This window comes from Doryrhamphus excisus, linkage group LG8 (genome assembly GCF_037039965.1).
Source record: "Doryrhamphus excisus strain RoL-2023G ecotype Guam linkage group LG8, RoL_Dexc_Guam_v1.1, whole genome shotgun sequence".
Classification (NCBI taxonomy): Eukaryota; Metazoa; Chordata; class Actinopteri; order Syngnathiformes; family Syngnathidae; genus Doryrhamphus; species Doryrhamphus excisus.
The window spans coordinates 21415294-21432676 of record NC_136364.1 but is presented as its reverse complement, the minus strand read 5'-3'; the positions used below and the strand labels follow the sequence as shown (position 1 = coordinate 21432676).

The 17383-nt window shown below is 36.7% G+C and overlaps 1 protein-coding gene across 3 annotated transcripts in view; it reads left to right on the top strand.

Annotated features, from left to right (window-relative positions):
- Nucleotides 1-16117, top strand: part of ankrd13b (ankyrin repeat domain 13B) — a 40414-nt gene extending 24297 nt beyond the window's left edge. The window contains exons 4-15 of one of the 3 annotated variants that reach the window (XM_058080753.2): nt 1995-2040; nt 2149-2292; nt 3315-3555; nt 5196-5262; nt 5865-5946; nt 6829-6893; nt 7012-7148; nt 8147-8304; nt 8479-8667; nt 10533-10696; nt 12426-12502; nt 13968-16117. In XM_058080753.2, the coding sequence (XP_057936736.2) occupies nt 1995-2040; nt 2149-2292; nt 3315-3555; nt 5196-5262; nt 5865-5946; nt 6829-6893; nt 7012-7148; nt 8147-8304; nt 8479-8667; nt 10533-10696; nt 12426-12502; nt 13968-14169 (1572 nt within the window). In that variant the 3' untranslated portion in view covers nt 14170-16117. Of the gene's footprint in view, nt 1-1994; nt 2041-2148; nt 2293-3314; nt 3556-5195; nt 5263-5864; nt 5947-6828; nt 6894-7011; nt 7149-8146; nt 8305-8478; nt 8668-10422; nt 10697-12425; nt 12514-13967 lie in introns of those variants that run through there. The other 2 variants (XM_058080754.2, XR_013628023.1) reach the window with 2 other exon arrangements.
- Nucleotides 16118-17383: the final 1266 nt, after the last annotated feature.

Here is a 17383-nt window from a genome sequence, read left to right as displayed (position 1 = left end):
TACAATTGGTTCAATAAAACCATCAACATGAAAGTAGATGTTTATTCCATTTACGCTTTAAGAATCTGGCATTTGCTGTTCATGCTAACCAGCCCACACAATGAGGCTAGATAGCTAAGCTAGGTGAAGCTAATGTTAGCAACACTTAAAGGGTTCCGTTCCATATATAATACATGAAATGCTCCTAGGTAATGCTCCCAGTCACCTATAACATATTTAAATGCAGCAGTGTTAAAATATATTATTATTGAAATAAATATACAAGCCTACCTGCGCAGCAAGCGCTTCCCCATGTGTGTTGGTTGAGAGGCTTCCTGTTAGCTATTTATTGGTTATTGGGTGTCATGTGATCAAGGGGTGAAACACAATTGGCTGATTGGGTGCACACAATCACATGACTCAAATCACCTGATGCTGAGTGTTGGTATATTGAAACATTTTATTTATACTTTATATACATGCATTCATAATTATATGAAAATGTATTATAATTAAATAAAAAATATATAGTATATATAATAATAATTCAATACATATAATAATACATATAATACATTCATTGATTCATTTTCTACCGCTTATCCTCACAAGGGTCTAGGGGGATGCTGGAGCCTATCCCAGGGCACATATAGACAAACAACCATTCACACTCACATTCATACCTATGGACAATTTGGAGTCGCTAATTAACCTAGCATGTTTTTGGAATGTGGGAGGAAACCGGAGTACCCGGAGAAAACCCACGCATGCACGGGGAGAACATGCAAACTCCACGCAGAGATGGCCGAGGGTGGGATTGAGCTCGGGTCTCCTAGCTGTGAGGTCTGCGCGCTAACCACTTGTCCACCGTGCAGCCCATGTGAAACTAATTGTTCAATAAATGTATTTTATTGCAAAAAAACAAACAAACAAACAAAAATCCCATTCAGCAACAGCTACACTATTACAGCACCAGGGTCTAACGTTGTGGTATGGTGTAGTGTCACACTACCCGTCTCTTTTGGTTCTTTCTTCTTCGTTCTTGTTGTCGACTTTTTAAATTTTTATTTTTATTTTTATTTTTATTTTTATTTTTATTTTTATTTTTATTTTTATTTTTATTTTTATTTTTATTTTTATTTTTATTTTTATTTTTATTTTTATTTTTATTTTTTTATTTTTATTTATTTTTATTATTTATTTATTTTTTTTTTATTATTTTTTTTTTTTTTTAATTTTTATTTTTTTTTTTATTTTTATTTTTATTTTTATTTTTATTTTTATTTTTATTTTTATTTTTATTTTTATTTTTATTTTTATTTTTATTTTTATTTTTATTTTTATTTTTATTTTTATTTTTATTTTTTTATTTTTGTTTTTATTTTATTTTTATTTTTATTTTTATTTTTATTTTTATTTTTATTTTTATTTTTATTTTTATTTTTATTTTTATTTTTATTTTTATTTTTATTTTTATTTTTATTTTTATTTTTATTTTTATTTTTATTTTTATTGTATAAATATATATAAATAAATGACATTAGCATTTCACTTGGGTTACATAAACCATGCATATTATATAATATATTAGATGTACAGTATACACAGTAATGGACACATTATGGCAGTCATGCAGCCATGCCTTTCCATCCAGTCTTGATCTACTTGTGTAATAGTCCCAGGTGTGTACACACTCTTCCATACTCATGTGGCTGACAACAAACTCCTCAAACTTACACAACACGCACTCAAACGCACACTTGCAAATGTCACACACATCACGCAGTGTTCTGCCTCCGCTGCTCTCACCCACATCATTCACTGTCCATCATGGACTGTTATTAAACGCACATAATACACAAACAGCTCCCCCTGTCAGCCTCACCACCTTTGGCAGGCGTGTTATTTATTTTTATATTGTTCTCATTGTGTTTATTCACCGTATTTAAAGCCAAATCAATGTTTTTATCAATGGCTTTGTTTAAGCCAATGGCTGCATCATCTTCTCTTTGCAGGCCCAAGACTTCTACGTGGAGATGAAATGGGAGTTTACCAGCTGGGGTGAGTTCACTCAAGTGGTCCTTCCATTGCCCATTCATCCGTCTGTCAACTGAAAAAGAAGTGACTTCCAGTGCGGTCCACATTTGTGCGATTTTTATTTATCCTCAGTGCCCCTCGTGTCTCGGATCTGCCCCAGCGACACCTACAGGGTTTGGAAGAGCGGCCAGTGTCTCCGCGTTGACACGACACTGACTGGATTTGAGCAGATGACCTGGCAGAGAGGAAACCGAAGCTTCATTTTCAGGGGACAAGGTCAGAACTTCAAAGGGGACCTATTACTTTTTTAATTTTTCTGTGCTATAAATGTTATTAGAATGTTTTATTTTTGTGTTAAATAATGCCGAAGGTACAAATAATGAGGTTTGTGCATTTGGAAGTGAGCCTTGAAAGAAATTTAGGATGGCTCTGAATGTTTGTTTCAGAGAGTTTTTTCCAACTCTGGCTGTCTGTGATGTCACAGAGTGCCAAGCTCCTGTGAGACTATGGTGTAGTGTAACACTACCTGTCTCTTTTGGTTCTTTCTTCTTTTTTAATTTTAATTTTAATTTTAATTTTAATTTTAATTTTAATTTTAATTTTAATTTTAATTTTAATTTTAATTTTAATTTTAATTTTAATTTTAATTTTAATTTTAATTTTAATTTTAATTTTAATTTTAATTTTTAAAAAAAAAAAATGAAAAAAAAATTTTTTTAAAAATTTACATTTTTTTTAATTTTTCATTTTTATTTTACACCATAGTCTCACAGGAATTGTTTCTTTGGTTGTAAGGGAAGGATTTTCTTCAAATTTTTTTCACATTTTTTCAATTTTTTTTTGAATCTTTTCGATTTTTTTTGAATTTTTTTTAGAATAGAAAGGCAAACATCAGGCAAAAATGGTTGGAGTTCCTGATTCCCTCCGAGCAAAATAAAAATCTAAATAAAAACACATGGGCCATGAGTTTTTAAACACTGGTAGGCCTGCAAAAACATGTAAATAAATATGCTTCAAGGGGATAAGTGAGAAATGAAGGAATTCTTGTTGGATTTTTTCACTTTTTATACTCACACTTCTCCCAACAGTTTAATTTTTAATTAATTTTTTTAATCTTTGCTTTACTCTCATGTGATGTGACGAAACCGTTTTCATCTACTGACCTTTCTCTGGACTCACATGAGGCTCTTTAGTAATATTTTCTTGATATAAGTTTATTGTAGGCCATTCTCAATTTCCGACTGACAGCTCCTGCACCTCGTCTTCACTATCCTTTGCACCCTGATCTCATCTCCCAGACTCCAACGCAGAGGTGATGGAGGTGGACCATGACAGGCAGCTGGTGTTCTGCGAGACCTTGTGTGTCTCGTCTCTCACGGCCCTTTCGCCCGGCTGCAGGAAAAGCGCCGCCTGCAGCAGCACAGCTGCCGGTTTGGGGCTGCTGGGGGGAGTCCAGCCCAGCGATGAGCAGGTGGCGGGGAGACTGTCTGCCCCGGTGGTGACCACTCAGCTGGACACTCGCAACATCGCCTTTGAGAGGTCAGACGGAGATGCAAAATGAATGCACGATTTATCATTTTATAGTCAAATGGAGATGCAGAAGTTAGAAACCGGACACAAACATTTGCTCTAGGGACCATCCGATCAAGGTTGTATGCCGACTTGGTAATGATTAACATGCATACAAGATACATCCACATATGCAAAAAGGAGTAGGAAGAAGCAAAGCCTATTTATCGGCTAAAGGAATTATGAAACTAAAGCAAGTACAAGATAAGAAGGCAGCAGGAGTCTCAAAGTTCAATGAAAGCGTCATTCAAGTCTCTAAATCCTGAGACGAGTTCTAATGAAAAAGAGGAGATAATAAATGAAATGTATTCGCCCAATCTCCCTCAACACTAAAGCAATTTATTACAGCTCACTTAGCACTTCCTGTATTGAAGTACGCTGCTTCACGGGACTCACGTCTTGGAAAAAATCCCGACCACTTTTGACTGCAATGAGAATTAAAAAAAATGTTAAGAGGTTAAGGCAATTTAGTATATTGGTCGCCAGCCAATCATAAACAACCATTCCCACTCACATTCATACCTATGGACAATTTGGAGTGGCTAATTAACCTAGCATGTTTTTGGAATGTGGGAGGAAACCGGAGTACCCGGAGAAAACCCACACATGGGAGAACCTGCAAACTCCACACAGAGATGGCCAAGGATGGAATTGAACTCGGGTTTCCTAGCTGTGTGTGTAACCACTCGATAACCGTGCAGCCCATGTGAAACTAATTGTTCAATAAATTAATTTTCTTGCAAAAAAATAAACCAACAAAAATCCCATCCAGTATTGGAATTGACAGCTACAGCTAGGGTCTATTTTTATTTTTATTTTTATTTTTATTTTTATTTTTATTTTTATTTTTATTTTTATTTTTATTTTTATTTTTATTTTTATTTTTATTTTTATTTTTATTTTTATTTTTATTTTTATTTTTATTTTTATTTTTATTTTTATTTTTATTTTTATTTTTATTTTTATTTTTATTTTTATTTTTATGGTTGTTTGTCTATATGTGCCCCGTGATTGGCTGGCCACCAGTCCAGGGTGTACTCCACCTCTCGCCTTAAGGCAGCTGGGATAGGCTCCAGCACACCCTCGACCCACATGAGGATAAGCGGTATAAAAAGCGGTAAAAAAAAATGCTGTGCAGCCCATGTGAAACTAATTGTTCAATAAATTTATTTTATTGCAAAAAAAACAAACAAACAAAAATCCCATTCAGCAACAGCTACACTATTACAGCACCAGGGTCTAACGTTGTGGTATGGTGTAGTGTCACACTACCCGTTTCTTTTGGTCTTTCTTCTTTGTTCTTGTTGGGTCTTGTTGTCGACTTTTTTATTTTTATTTTTATTTTTATTTTTATTTTTATTTTTATTTTTATTTTTATTTTTATTTTTATTTTTATTTTTATTTTTATTTTTATTTTTATTTTTATTTTTATTTTTATTTTTATTTTTATTTTTATTTTTTTGTTGTTTTTTGTTGTTGACTTTTGACCCAACTGCAATTTGAGGAGATGCAATTGAATCACTGATGTAGTAACGTTTACTTTTTATTGGCTAAATGTCAGCGTATCTGTGAACTTATGGACGTGACGTCCATCTGAATCCCCTTTGCAGGAACAAGACAGGTTTACTGGGCTGGAGGAGTGAGAAGACGGAGACCGTGAATGGATACGAAGCCAAGGTAGCGTGCACTGACAGCCTGCTGATTCTTTCACTCAGATAAGCCGCTATTATCAAAACTCACTTTGATATTTCCCGACATGACACTTCAACGCGAGCGTGCTTTTCCACTTGCTTTCCGGGAACCTATTTTTAACTCGGCGAGTCCCATTTTTAAACAACGCTTGATTTATCTCCAGAATGTGTCAGCAGGGCCCCAAACTATCTGGCCCAGGTTCTTCTGTGACGGGAGCAAACAGTATAAATGTCCTCCACTCCATTTGTTTTCTGAAGTGCCACAAGGGATGGATTGGAGACAAGCGTCAGAGATGGAACGCCATCCATCACGAGTTGATTTCTAAGCAATTCAGATGCTGTTTTCGACATCACTGATCTGGAGTTAAGATTGGAAACATAAACAGACGAGATCAGTTTACCTGCTTTCTTCTCAACTAGTGACTATTTGGACTTTTTCCTTCTCTTGGAGCGGAGATTGCTGATTATTATACTGTGATGGATTATTATTTGTTTTGAATATTTTTATCACGATGATAAAAATGTGTTGTTATTTATTGCTCACGTACATCTCATCACTATAATTCTAAGCTTTTCTTTCATTTTTAGGTGTATGCTGCTTCCAATGTAGAGCTTATCACCAGGACCAGAACGGATCATCTGTCAGACCAGAACAAGAACAAGATTAAGGGTATGTCACTATTAATTATTAAATATTCGTTGCTCACAAATGCCATTTTTTAAAATTAATTTGATCCAAAAGGTGATGAAACCAAAACCCAGGTCATTTTTCCATAGACAATAAAGTCAATCAAATTAGTCCATATTATCCATTCATTTTGTGGGGGTATGCTGGAGCCTATCCCAGCTGTCTTTGGCTGAGAAGCCGGATTCACCCTGGACTGGTCACCAGCCAATCATAAACAACCATTCCCACTCACATTCATACCTATGGACAATTTGGAGTCGCTAATTAACCTAGCATGTTTTTGGAATGTGGGAGGAAACCGGAGAAAACCCACGCAAAAAAAACCCATCCATCCATTTTCTATGCCGCTTATCTGAGGGTGACGGGGGGTATGCTGGAGCCTATACCAGCTGTCTTTGGCTGAGAAGCCGGATTCACCCTGGACTGGTCGCCAGCCAATCACAGAGCACATATAGACAAACAACCATTCACACTCATATTCATACCTATGGACAATTTGGAGTCGCTAATTAACCTAGCATGTTTTTGGAATGTGGGAGGAAATCGGAGTACCTGGAGAAAACCTGCGCATGCACGGGGAGAACATGCAAACTCCATACAGAGATGGCCAAGTTGGGGATCGAACCCAGATACTGGAATAATTGAATCGTATAAAAACTGAAGTATATGAAAACCAAAGTTTGACTGTTTTTTTTTTGGACTCACAAAATTAAGCAAGATGGTTCAACTTGAAGGTTGCGGGTTCGATCCTCCATCCTCTAGTCGAATTATCCTTGGGCAAAACACTCAACTTCTAGTTGCTCCTGATGTTGCGTCATCATTCGTTCATCATCGTTATTTTAGCTACTGTTTGTATCCGAGCAGGTGGGAAGACTCCGCTGCAGAACTTCCTCGGGATTGCAGAGCAACACATGGGCCTGAACAACGGGGTGAGGAGCGATATGATTAATTAATTTAATTAGAATGTACCAATGTTATCATATTTGGATGATAATAAAAAGCCAATTGTGTTCTTACTATTTACAGTTTATACCTTTCCTTCTCCAGGCCCTTGTCACTCACATGTCAAGTCCTGCGGTGACCAACCCGTCAGCGCTGACAGCTGAGGAATACTTCAACCCCAGCTCATCACCGACCCTGAGGGACATCGGCCACCCGTGCCAACTCACCACCAAGACCCAGAGGTGAGGCGGCATCAGACTGAGGCAGCCGTGCATACATGATGGTGTCGCCTAAACTCAACTCAAGTAATGGTAATGGTAATGGTAATGGTAATGGTAATGGTAATGGTAATGGTAATGGTAATGGTAATGGTAATGGTAATGGTAATGGTAATGGTAACGCTGGGTATGGTATGGGTGCATCCCATAATCAGTTCACAGTTCCACATGTCCAAAAGGAGTAGGAAGAAACAAAGCTTATTAAATCCTACCCCTCCATCTGGTACTTTTACAATCAGTAACTGTTACATTTGTTCACTTCCTGCTTTCCTAATATAATGTAAGTTTTTTTTGTTTAATTTAATTTAATTTAATTTAATTTAATTTAATTTAATTTAATTTAATTTAATTTAATTTAATTTAATTTAATTTAATTTAATTTAATTTTTAATAAAATTTTTAATTTAATTTAACAAAAAACTTACATTATATTAGGAAAGCAGGAAGTGAACGATTTTAGAAATAAGGAGTTAGTATGTTCTCTGTAGGCGGCATTATGAATTATCCTTACTGGCCTTTTTTGCAGTACATTTAGTGAGTGAAGTATTGGATGACATTTTTTGTTGTTGTCAAACGACCTGCGTTGATGGCATTTCTCTGCAATGATAACCTATAAAAAAAATCAGCAAATGAAGTTATGATAATTTAGTAAATTTTGTGTGTAAGTTCGGATTTTCTGTACCACTAATATTGCTCTAATACAGTCCAGAAAATGACGGAAAAATTGCCGAAACAGCTCACCTTTGATCCTAACCAGCATAAATGAATGCCGCAGGTTCTGATTCTTTAACTGAGCCCGGCACGGCATCGTTTTAGTCATATTGAATATGCAGCTGACTGTCCATCACTGTCGATTCACGAGGCATGTCTATCGTCACCGTTAACAGATCTATGCGACCTACGTCTATATAAATGCGTCCCCCGTGTAGCTCAGTTCATAATTCATAATCGTCCTTTTGCAGATTCAAAGCAAAGCTGTGGCTGTGCGAGTCCCATCCTCTCTCGCTGGCGGACCAAGTGGCGCCCATCATCGACCTCATGGCCATTTCCAACGCTCTTTTCGCCAAACTGCGTGACTTCATCACACTTCGCTTGCCGCCCGGCTTCCCCGTCAAGATCGGTGAGCACAGAAGTGGAAAAAATGATGGCTGGAATGAATGAACCAAGATGGAAAGGTTAATTAACCGGCATACTGTGTAAATGGAAGAAGAGGAAATGAGAGAACAGGATGAGTATGAGGTGATGATGCATCAAATGTCATTTTTACCCCCCCCCCCCCCCCCCCCCCCCGCAGAGATCCCTCTGTACCACATTCTGAACGCCAGAATAACCTTCAGCAACCTGAACGGCTGTGAGGAGGGGGCGAGCATACGCCCTGACAACGAAGCCGGGGTGGAAGGGGAGGGACAGAGGTACACCCTGAGGACCGACACCCCCTCTCCTGGAAGTGACTCCTCCAGTGTCTCCAGCTCCAGTTCCACCAGTAAGGACACATCAGAAATCTATACTGGGTGAACGTTCATCATTTTTTTTTTCATCATCCAAAAATGATCAATACTAAATGTTTTAATGAGGCGTACCAACAGCACCTTTTCTCCAACGGGTGAAATATTGAACGTCTACTTTAAGAAGATCACAGACGAGATCATTGACAAAAATGAACGATGCAGTGAAGCTTAATGTTATGAAATCAGCAGCATTTTATTGTACTTTTGAAGCTTATCTCAAAGGAATTGGACGCTTGTGTCCTGCTGCAGATAAAAATAAATTGCAATTCATTTTCAAGTCATGGGCGGTCTAGTGCAGGGGTGTCCAAACTTTTTCCACAGAGAGCAGCATGCTGCAGAATGGAAGGATGCAAGGGTACTTGGGTATTTTGTAAAAAAAAAAAAAAAAAAAGAAACTGCACCTCGGTTTTGGGATTTAGGTCAACAAGCATCTTCTTTGTGTGAACTTTGGCCTTTTTTTTTTTTTTAAATAATCTTTGTACATTTTTTAGTCTTATTATTATGACTATTATGACTATTATAACTATTATGACTGAGTATGAGGTGATGATGCATCAAATGTTATTTTTACTACCACAGTGGAACTGTGAACTGATTATGTGATGCACTCAATTGTAATCTGATGCATAATAAATAAAGACATAACCATTAAAAATAATAAAATAATAATAATAAAAATAGTCCTAATAATAATTATTATGATTATTTATTATTATTATTTATTAATTAATAATTATTATTATTATTGTTGTTGTTTTTATTATTAAAATAATAATAATTAAATAAATAAATAATGATAATAATTATTATCATTATTTATTATTATTTATTATTATTATTTATTTATTAATAATAATAATAATTATTATTGTTGTTTTTATTATTAAAATAATAATAATTAAATAAATAATAATAATAATAATTATTATTATTATTTTATTATTGATAATAATATTTTATTATTTTAAATGCTAATAATATATTAATATTTATTAATTATAATAAAAATATTATTGTTATTAATAATAATAAAACGCTATTATTAATAATAATAAAAATAATAAAAATAATAAATAAAACCATTACCATTACTTTCTTTTTAAAATTTATGATTTTATTCACATAATATGAATTTTCCCCAACCAAATTTTCCAAAAGTTGCAACTTAATTTGGTTTTGTTTGTTATGACTATGATACTAATATGATACTAAAATGATATTATTTTTCCTCATAATATTAGCCTAGTTTATTCTCATAATGATGACTTTTTTTCCTCTTATACTATATACTATACTATACTATACTATAATATATATAAAGACAGGAAGCAGAACTGGAGGTAGCAGCGATGAGGATGCTGAGGTTCTCATTGGGAGTGACCATGATGGATAGGATCAGGAGGGACATTACATGTTAGAGGGCTTGGAGATAAAAATCATTTATCGGCCAGACTGAGATGGTTTTCGGAGAAGAGTAAATGGGTAGAAGGATGCTGCCAGTTTTGGGTTCATCCTTGACATCTGTAAAGCTGCCACCCAAAAGCCACCCTTTAAAGCAGCAGCTGATGTCGAGCTGTCGTGTTCGATCCATCTAAATCCTCTCTGGGGATGCTCTACTTTATTTTGTAGCGTTGTTTTGAGTCATGCTGGTATTTTGAAGAGAAAGCCTGACTTTCTTATATTGGATTTTTTAACCCCCCCCCCCCCCCCACACACCACTTCCAAAACAGGTTATTCCTTCTTTCCCTCCCCTGTTCTCTACTTTGACTGTAATTCCCTTCAGTGTCACATGACACTCCTTCCCATCTCACACCCTTTTGCCTTCCTTGTGTTATCGCAGTGTCATGTCGAGTGGGAGAGATCCCCCCCTGCGTGTTCGAGCCCCCGCCCGGATACACCATGCTTGGAGGCAAACAGAGAGACAGCATGAGGGAGGAGGAAGAGGACCTGCTGCAGTTCGCCATTCAGCAGAGTCTGCTAGAAGCCGGCTCGGAATATGATCAGGTGATGTGAACACCCCCCCCACCCCCCCGTCCCTTGGTGACTTTTCTGTCAAAACAAACATACATACAACATACATGCATTATAATTTAATGAATGTGGTGTTATAGTTACACATGTCACGCGGATAAACACATCATCCCGGTGTTTGCTCCTTTTCAGCAAGCTTGTAAAACTTTATTGACATTGTTTGCCAGTGCGATACTAATGACCGTGTTCAATTCAGAGCGGGGCTTTAAGAAGAAAAGTAGCCTATGTCAGCGTAAGAACGGCCAATTTGACAGAGAAATCAATAAAAGGAAGAATAATTGGCTGTGATGGTGTGAGCAAAGACGCGGGATCGGACGCCGTTTCGAACGTTTCCCGACGCTCCCGGTCCAGTTCGTCCTTGGCATCCCTCCAGAGGGAGACGGGGGCCAAACAAAAATAGGTAGGATGAAGCGGGTCATCCTCAAAGTCCTTGCAGGCGGGAGGATAATGTGGAGGAGGCAAAGTGACAGCTTTGTGTCGTGTCAACGACTTTACAAAGTGATGAGCAAAGTCATTTCAAGTCCCATTTTTAGAGCTGGGCGGCCTGTTAGGGACCATATGGGCAGGTGAGCTGGAGCTTTTCCCAGGTGAGGGGCAGGGTGCGCCCTGGACTGGCTGCCGGCTAATCGCGGGGCACATACTGTATTTACAGACAACCATTTACACGTATGGTAATGGTAATGGTAATGGTAATGGTAATGGTAATGGTAATGGTAATGGTAATGGTAATGGTAATGGTAATGCTAATGGTAATGGTAATGGTAATGGTAATGGTTTTATTTCATTTAAACATGCGTCAGATTACAATTGAGTGCATCCCATAATCAGTTCACAGTTCCACATGTCCAAAAGGAGTAGGAAGAAGCAAAGCTTATTAAATCCTACCCCTCCATCTGGTACTTTTACAATCAGTAACTGTTACAATTGTTCACTTCCTGCTTTCCTAATATAGTTTAAGTTTTTTTAATTAAATTAAATTAAATTAAATTAAATTAAATTAAATTAAATTAAATTAAATTAAATTAAATTAAATTAAATTAAATTAAATTAAATTAAATTAAAAATTAAAAATTAAAAATTAAAAATTAAAAATTAAAAATTAAAAATTAAAAATTAAAAATTAAAAATTAAAAATTAATTAATTGATAATTTAGCAAATTTTGTGTGTAGGTTCGGATGGTTCGGTGGCATTTCTTTTTTAATTTTTGTTTTGATATTTTGATATTTTTTATTTAAATTTTAAATTTTAAATTTTAAATTTTAAATTTTAAATTTTAAATTTTAAATTTTAAATTTTAAATTTTAAATTTTAAATTTTAAATTTTAAATTTTAAATTTTAAATTTTAAATTTTTCATCCCGTACGGAAGTACAAAGTGATATGACCATACAATGACATAATGGGTATAGACAATGTAGAGTCTACAATAAACATATGCTGTATAAGGTGTTTCCATGGACTTCCTGCTTCTGACCCAAACAGTGGTACGCCCACTTTGCTGCCGAGGACTTCCGGATATTAAGTCCTTGTTTACTGAGTACAGGCGGCTAGCATTGATTTGATATTAGAAAAAAACTCGCTAAAAACCAAAAAACCGAGCATGCATCTGACGCTTAAGCATCATTTGTCATCATCAATTGTGAAAAAAAGTGAAATAGCTTGTTTGGTTTCCTGACTTCCTGTTCCCCTCTCGTGTCTCCAGGTGACCATCTGGGAAGCACTGACCAATAGCAAGCCAGGAACCCATCCCTTGTCATGTGACCCCAGCCGCCTGGAGAGGTCAGCCTTAGGTGACACGTATGAACATGTTGCCTGCTAGCGTTGTCTTCATTCTGCACACCGACTGTCTTCACTTATCAAGGATAAACATAAGAGACGGCGCTCGGATCCTCTAAAGTCCAAAATCTCACAGCTGTCAGCATGAAGACCGCACATCCTGCTCCCTCGCCCTCATTGTCTCCGACTTCCTGTCACTGCTTTGGTGTTTTTGTTTTTCTTCTTTTCATCCTTCCTTCCAGCCCTGACTCACTTCCTGTGTTCTTGTCCTCCTTTTCACAATCCCCCTTGTCTCCTGTCAAATATATCCGTGTTCGGAGAGAGCGAGAGAGTGAGATGACTTCCTGCGTCCGCGTTCTACCCTGCTGATGTTGACTTTAACTTGCTATCTTTGAGGACGAACACGGGACGTCCACTTCCCTCCTTCTTTACACACCATTACCTCACTTTTTGTCAACATTCGTACATCCGTTTCCTGTTGGGTCGCATGGGTGCTGGAGCCTATCCCAGCTGACTTCAGTCAAGGGATGGGGTACCAGCCAATCACAGGGCACATATAGACAAACAACCATTCACACTCACATTCATACCTATGGACAATATGGAGTCGCTAATTAACCTAGCATGTTTTTGGAATGTGGGAGGAAACCGGAGTTCCCGGAGAAAACATGCAAACTCCACACAGAGATGCCCGAGTAGGGAATCAAACCCACGTCTCCTAGCTGTGTAACCACTCAGCCCAAATCAATGTTTCCCATAAAAAAAAAATATAAAAATCGTATTAATCCCAATTTAAAAAAGCACACATTCCTTTAACACTCAGAAATATGGAGTGTTCTTGAACGCCTCATCAGTGCATGGCACATTGCTTGAACAGAGTAAGGAAGGAGACAGACACAGAGTTGTACATCAATTTGTACGTTGTATGAACAAATAATCACGATGATTAAATAATTCACTGAATGGAATCTGCCTATAGTGTCCCAATTCTAATAGAACCACTATGCATCTTTTATAAAAACTCATCAACACATGGATGCTTTTGTTGTGGGTGTTTCCAGTTCGTTAGCCGTTGGAAAACAGGGGCGATAATTTTCCTAAAAAACCTTATTTGAAGATGTACAAAACATACAAAACATATTTGCATATTAACATTATTAGTTTATTATAATTATCCAAGTAGCGCAATAGCGACGTAGTATTATGGCTAAGATGTGTGAGTCTATATTATCTTTTATTTGGGTCTTAAATGGACCTAAATGGCTAACCGTTAAAGACCTAAATTAGTAGTAGTCATGTAGAGGTGACTATAGGGGTGTTATTTCACTACTAAAGGGCTCTAATCATGTAAAAATATTGAAAAGGTTGTTTTTCATGATCTTACTATGAAAATATTCTATTTAGAATCCTAAATTTGTGGACTTGTCGCCTTCGCCACGTCACCCCCGCTCGTGTCCCGTCTGTGCAGGGTCCCCCCGCTGAAGCCCCGCTCCCCCTCCAGCGTCACCTCCACGCCCACCAAGAAGCAGGCCACCCGCTGCAGCTACGACGAGCAGCTGCGCATCGCCATGGAGATATCGGCACGCGAGCAGGAAGAGGCGGAGCTTCGGCGGCAGAAAGAGGAGGAAGAACTCCAACACATCATCCGGCTGTCACTCATGGAGAAGTGAGCAGATATGAAAGGGGGGCGGGCTTTAAACATCGTAAGCACATTTGATGATAATGATGATGATGAGTCTCCCTTTTTTAGCGGTGTTGATGAACAACGTTTTTGTGCGTCAAAGGGGGGGGGGGGTTAAAAGCAGCTGTGTACAGGGGGTGGACACTCACTCCATTTGACACCCAAGTTGTGTTTTTTAAATACACACCAACAAAACAAGAGTATCCAGATGCATCAACCCCCTCAAAGTTCATTTGAAAGCCCCGTAAGACACATTTGGATGAGTTTGGTGTGGAAGAACATGCAAAAAAATATACATTTTGGATGAAGTAGAACAGGTCCAATGTCAGTATTACACCTGAAACTTCCTGTATTGGTGCAGTGATGGCATGGAAATAATACTTTGGCCTCCATAGCATAAACCTGCTAATGGAAGTGACATGTGAATGATGTCCGTAATAATAATAATATTAATAATATTCGACTTGCTCAGTTCTAGTAACTTTGTTTTGAATTGCACAAAAATCCAAATGTACTGTATCTACACTGTGGTTAGTGCACAAGTACTACGATATGACTGGGAATGGATGTACAGGCCACAAGTTGGAACACAAACTTAACAGGAGCACAGATTGATGTGGTGGTTTTGGTATTTTCATGATGGACGGTACAAGAACGATGTGAAAAATGTTGCCTTTTCAGAGGAAAATAATGGTCAGATATTAATAAGATGCAAATTAGTTGATGTTTATAGCATTCATGAGGTCAACTCAGAGATCCAATACAGCAAAACTGCACATTTTGCAATGGCCTTTTATTGTGGCCATCAGAATCAGCATAAGGGTAAGAATAAAGTCAAAATATTAAGAGAATAAAGTTATCTAACAATAAAAAACAATAAAAAGGTTGCAATATTACAAAAATAAACTAAAAAATTAAAATTATGTAATTTTATTGCATAGACAGGAAATATTAAAGAAAAAGGTTTTAATATTATGATAAACAGAGGAAAATAATGGTCAGATATTAATAGGATGCAAATTCGTTGATGTTTATAACATTCATCAGGTCAACTCAGAGATCCAATACAGCAAAACTGCACATTTTGGAGTGGCCTTTTATTGTGGCCATCAGAATCAGCATCTTGATATACTGTATACCCATAGCAGAAATGGAAAACATAGTTGTGAATTTAGAGGATTAAAGTCAAAATATTAAGAGAATAAAGTTGTTATCTAACAATAAAAAGGTTGCAATTTTACAAAAATAAACTTAATTTTGTTTAAATTTAAATTTAACATTTAAATAGAGAGGAAATATTAAAGAAAAAAAAGAGTTTTAAAATTATAAGAAACAAACAAAACAAAAGTTGTCATTTTGTAAAAATTATGTTGTGGAAATTTTTTTTATGTGAATAAAGTCAAAATATTACTGTAATAATAATAATAAAAATAACTATAAAATAAATAACAATTAATAAAAAAATATAAAATAAATAATATAATAACGGTATAATAATATCATTAATGAAGTAAACATTTATAAAAAAAATATATTTAAAAAATAGCATAAATGCAAACTGAGCATTATTATCATTTGGAAAGGCATAATTGTGGATGCAACTTTTAATGGCTGTCATTAGAGTGTATAAGTGTGTGTAATGAAATGTATACGAGTGTACCCATCATCTACCGTTATGGAGCACAGAGATCCTCATCTTTTCCAGAATGCAATATTGCAGAGCTGAAGGGAGGCGTGTTCTCATGTAAATTTAATATTAATAATAACAAACATGGACAGTTTGATAGACCTTTTTTTTTGTTCATTTTGAACTTTCCACACACCAATATCAGCACAAAGTGAACTCACAAGATGCTCGTCTGCTCGATGATTTTTTTTTAAAACTTCAACTGTTTTTATGGGTATGCCTGTCAAGTAAATAAATGTCTTTTGAGTAAGTGTTTTGGCTCTTGATGTTATCTCGTTGTCAGCGTCTGTGTTCCTTAATGCCGGCTCAGCGCAGTGTAAGTTAATTACAAGTTCTTTTATCTACCACTGATTTAATTAGTGAAATCTAATTATGCACTTGCACCACTTTCTGGTGCTGTAATTACAAAAGCATCAACCCAACGTGGAGCTTGTGATGTCTTTTTTTAAGTGGACTTTAGTGTCACCCTTTCCTCGTTAACTCCTTTGCTTGAGGAGCTGCTGGTGGCCTCCTGACTCATTAATTAGGTGGATGAAGCAGTACAAAGGTCAAAGGTCAGCGCTGACTGACTCCCCACAGGGAAGAGTGGCACGTTTTTAAAGAGACCGCGGCACACATTTACACTAGATGAGGTTACCAAAGGCCGTTTTTACCGTCAAAAAGCTGTATTTACGACTGGATGTCAATGCCGAGCAGGCGCTAGGACCAAGGGGAACTCGGAAGCCTGTTTCACTTCATCAATTGGCTCTACGGTTTCTAGCTAACCTGTGATTGGCCATTGCTACTGTCACTCCATCAACACGAGACTTGGACTCATTGGTGTTTTGGTAGTTAGCTAGGAGTTCATGCTAATCTGACACTGTGAATTACGTATATATGGCAGTTGTTCATCTTAGACGGATATTAATATCTTAAATCACTTGTAATATCTTAATATCTTTAATATTCTCAATATCTTACATTTGAATCTGTGCTTACCTATGCGTGTACGTGTGCTCCTTCGCGTTAACTCCTTTGCGTGAGGAGATGCTAATGGCCTCCTGACTCATTAATTAGGAGTATGAAGCGGTACAGGAGGTCAAAGGTCAGCGCTGACTGACTCCCCACAGGGAAGAGTGGCACGTTTTTAAAGAGGCCGCGGCACACATTGACACTCAATTAAGTTACCAAAGGCCGTTTTAAAAAGAGGGATTCATTACGACTGGATGTTAAATACAAGGCAGGCGCTAGGACCAAGGGGAAATCGGAAGCCTGTTTCACTTCATCAATTGGCTCTACGGTTTCTAGCTAACTTGTGATTGGCCATCGCTACTGTCACTCACGACTGAACACGAGACTTACTCATTGGTGTTTTGGTAGTTAGCTAGGAGTTCATGCTAAACTGACACTGTGAATTACGTATATATGACTGTTGTTCATCTTGGACGGATATTAATATCTTATATCATTTGTAATATCAATATCTTTAATATTCTTAATATCTTACATTTGAATCTGTGCTTACCTATGCGTGTAC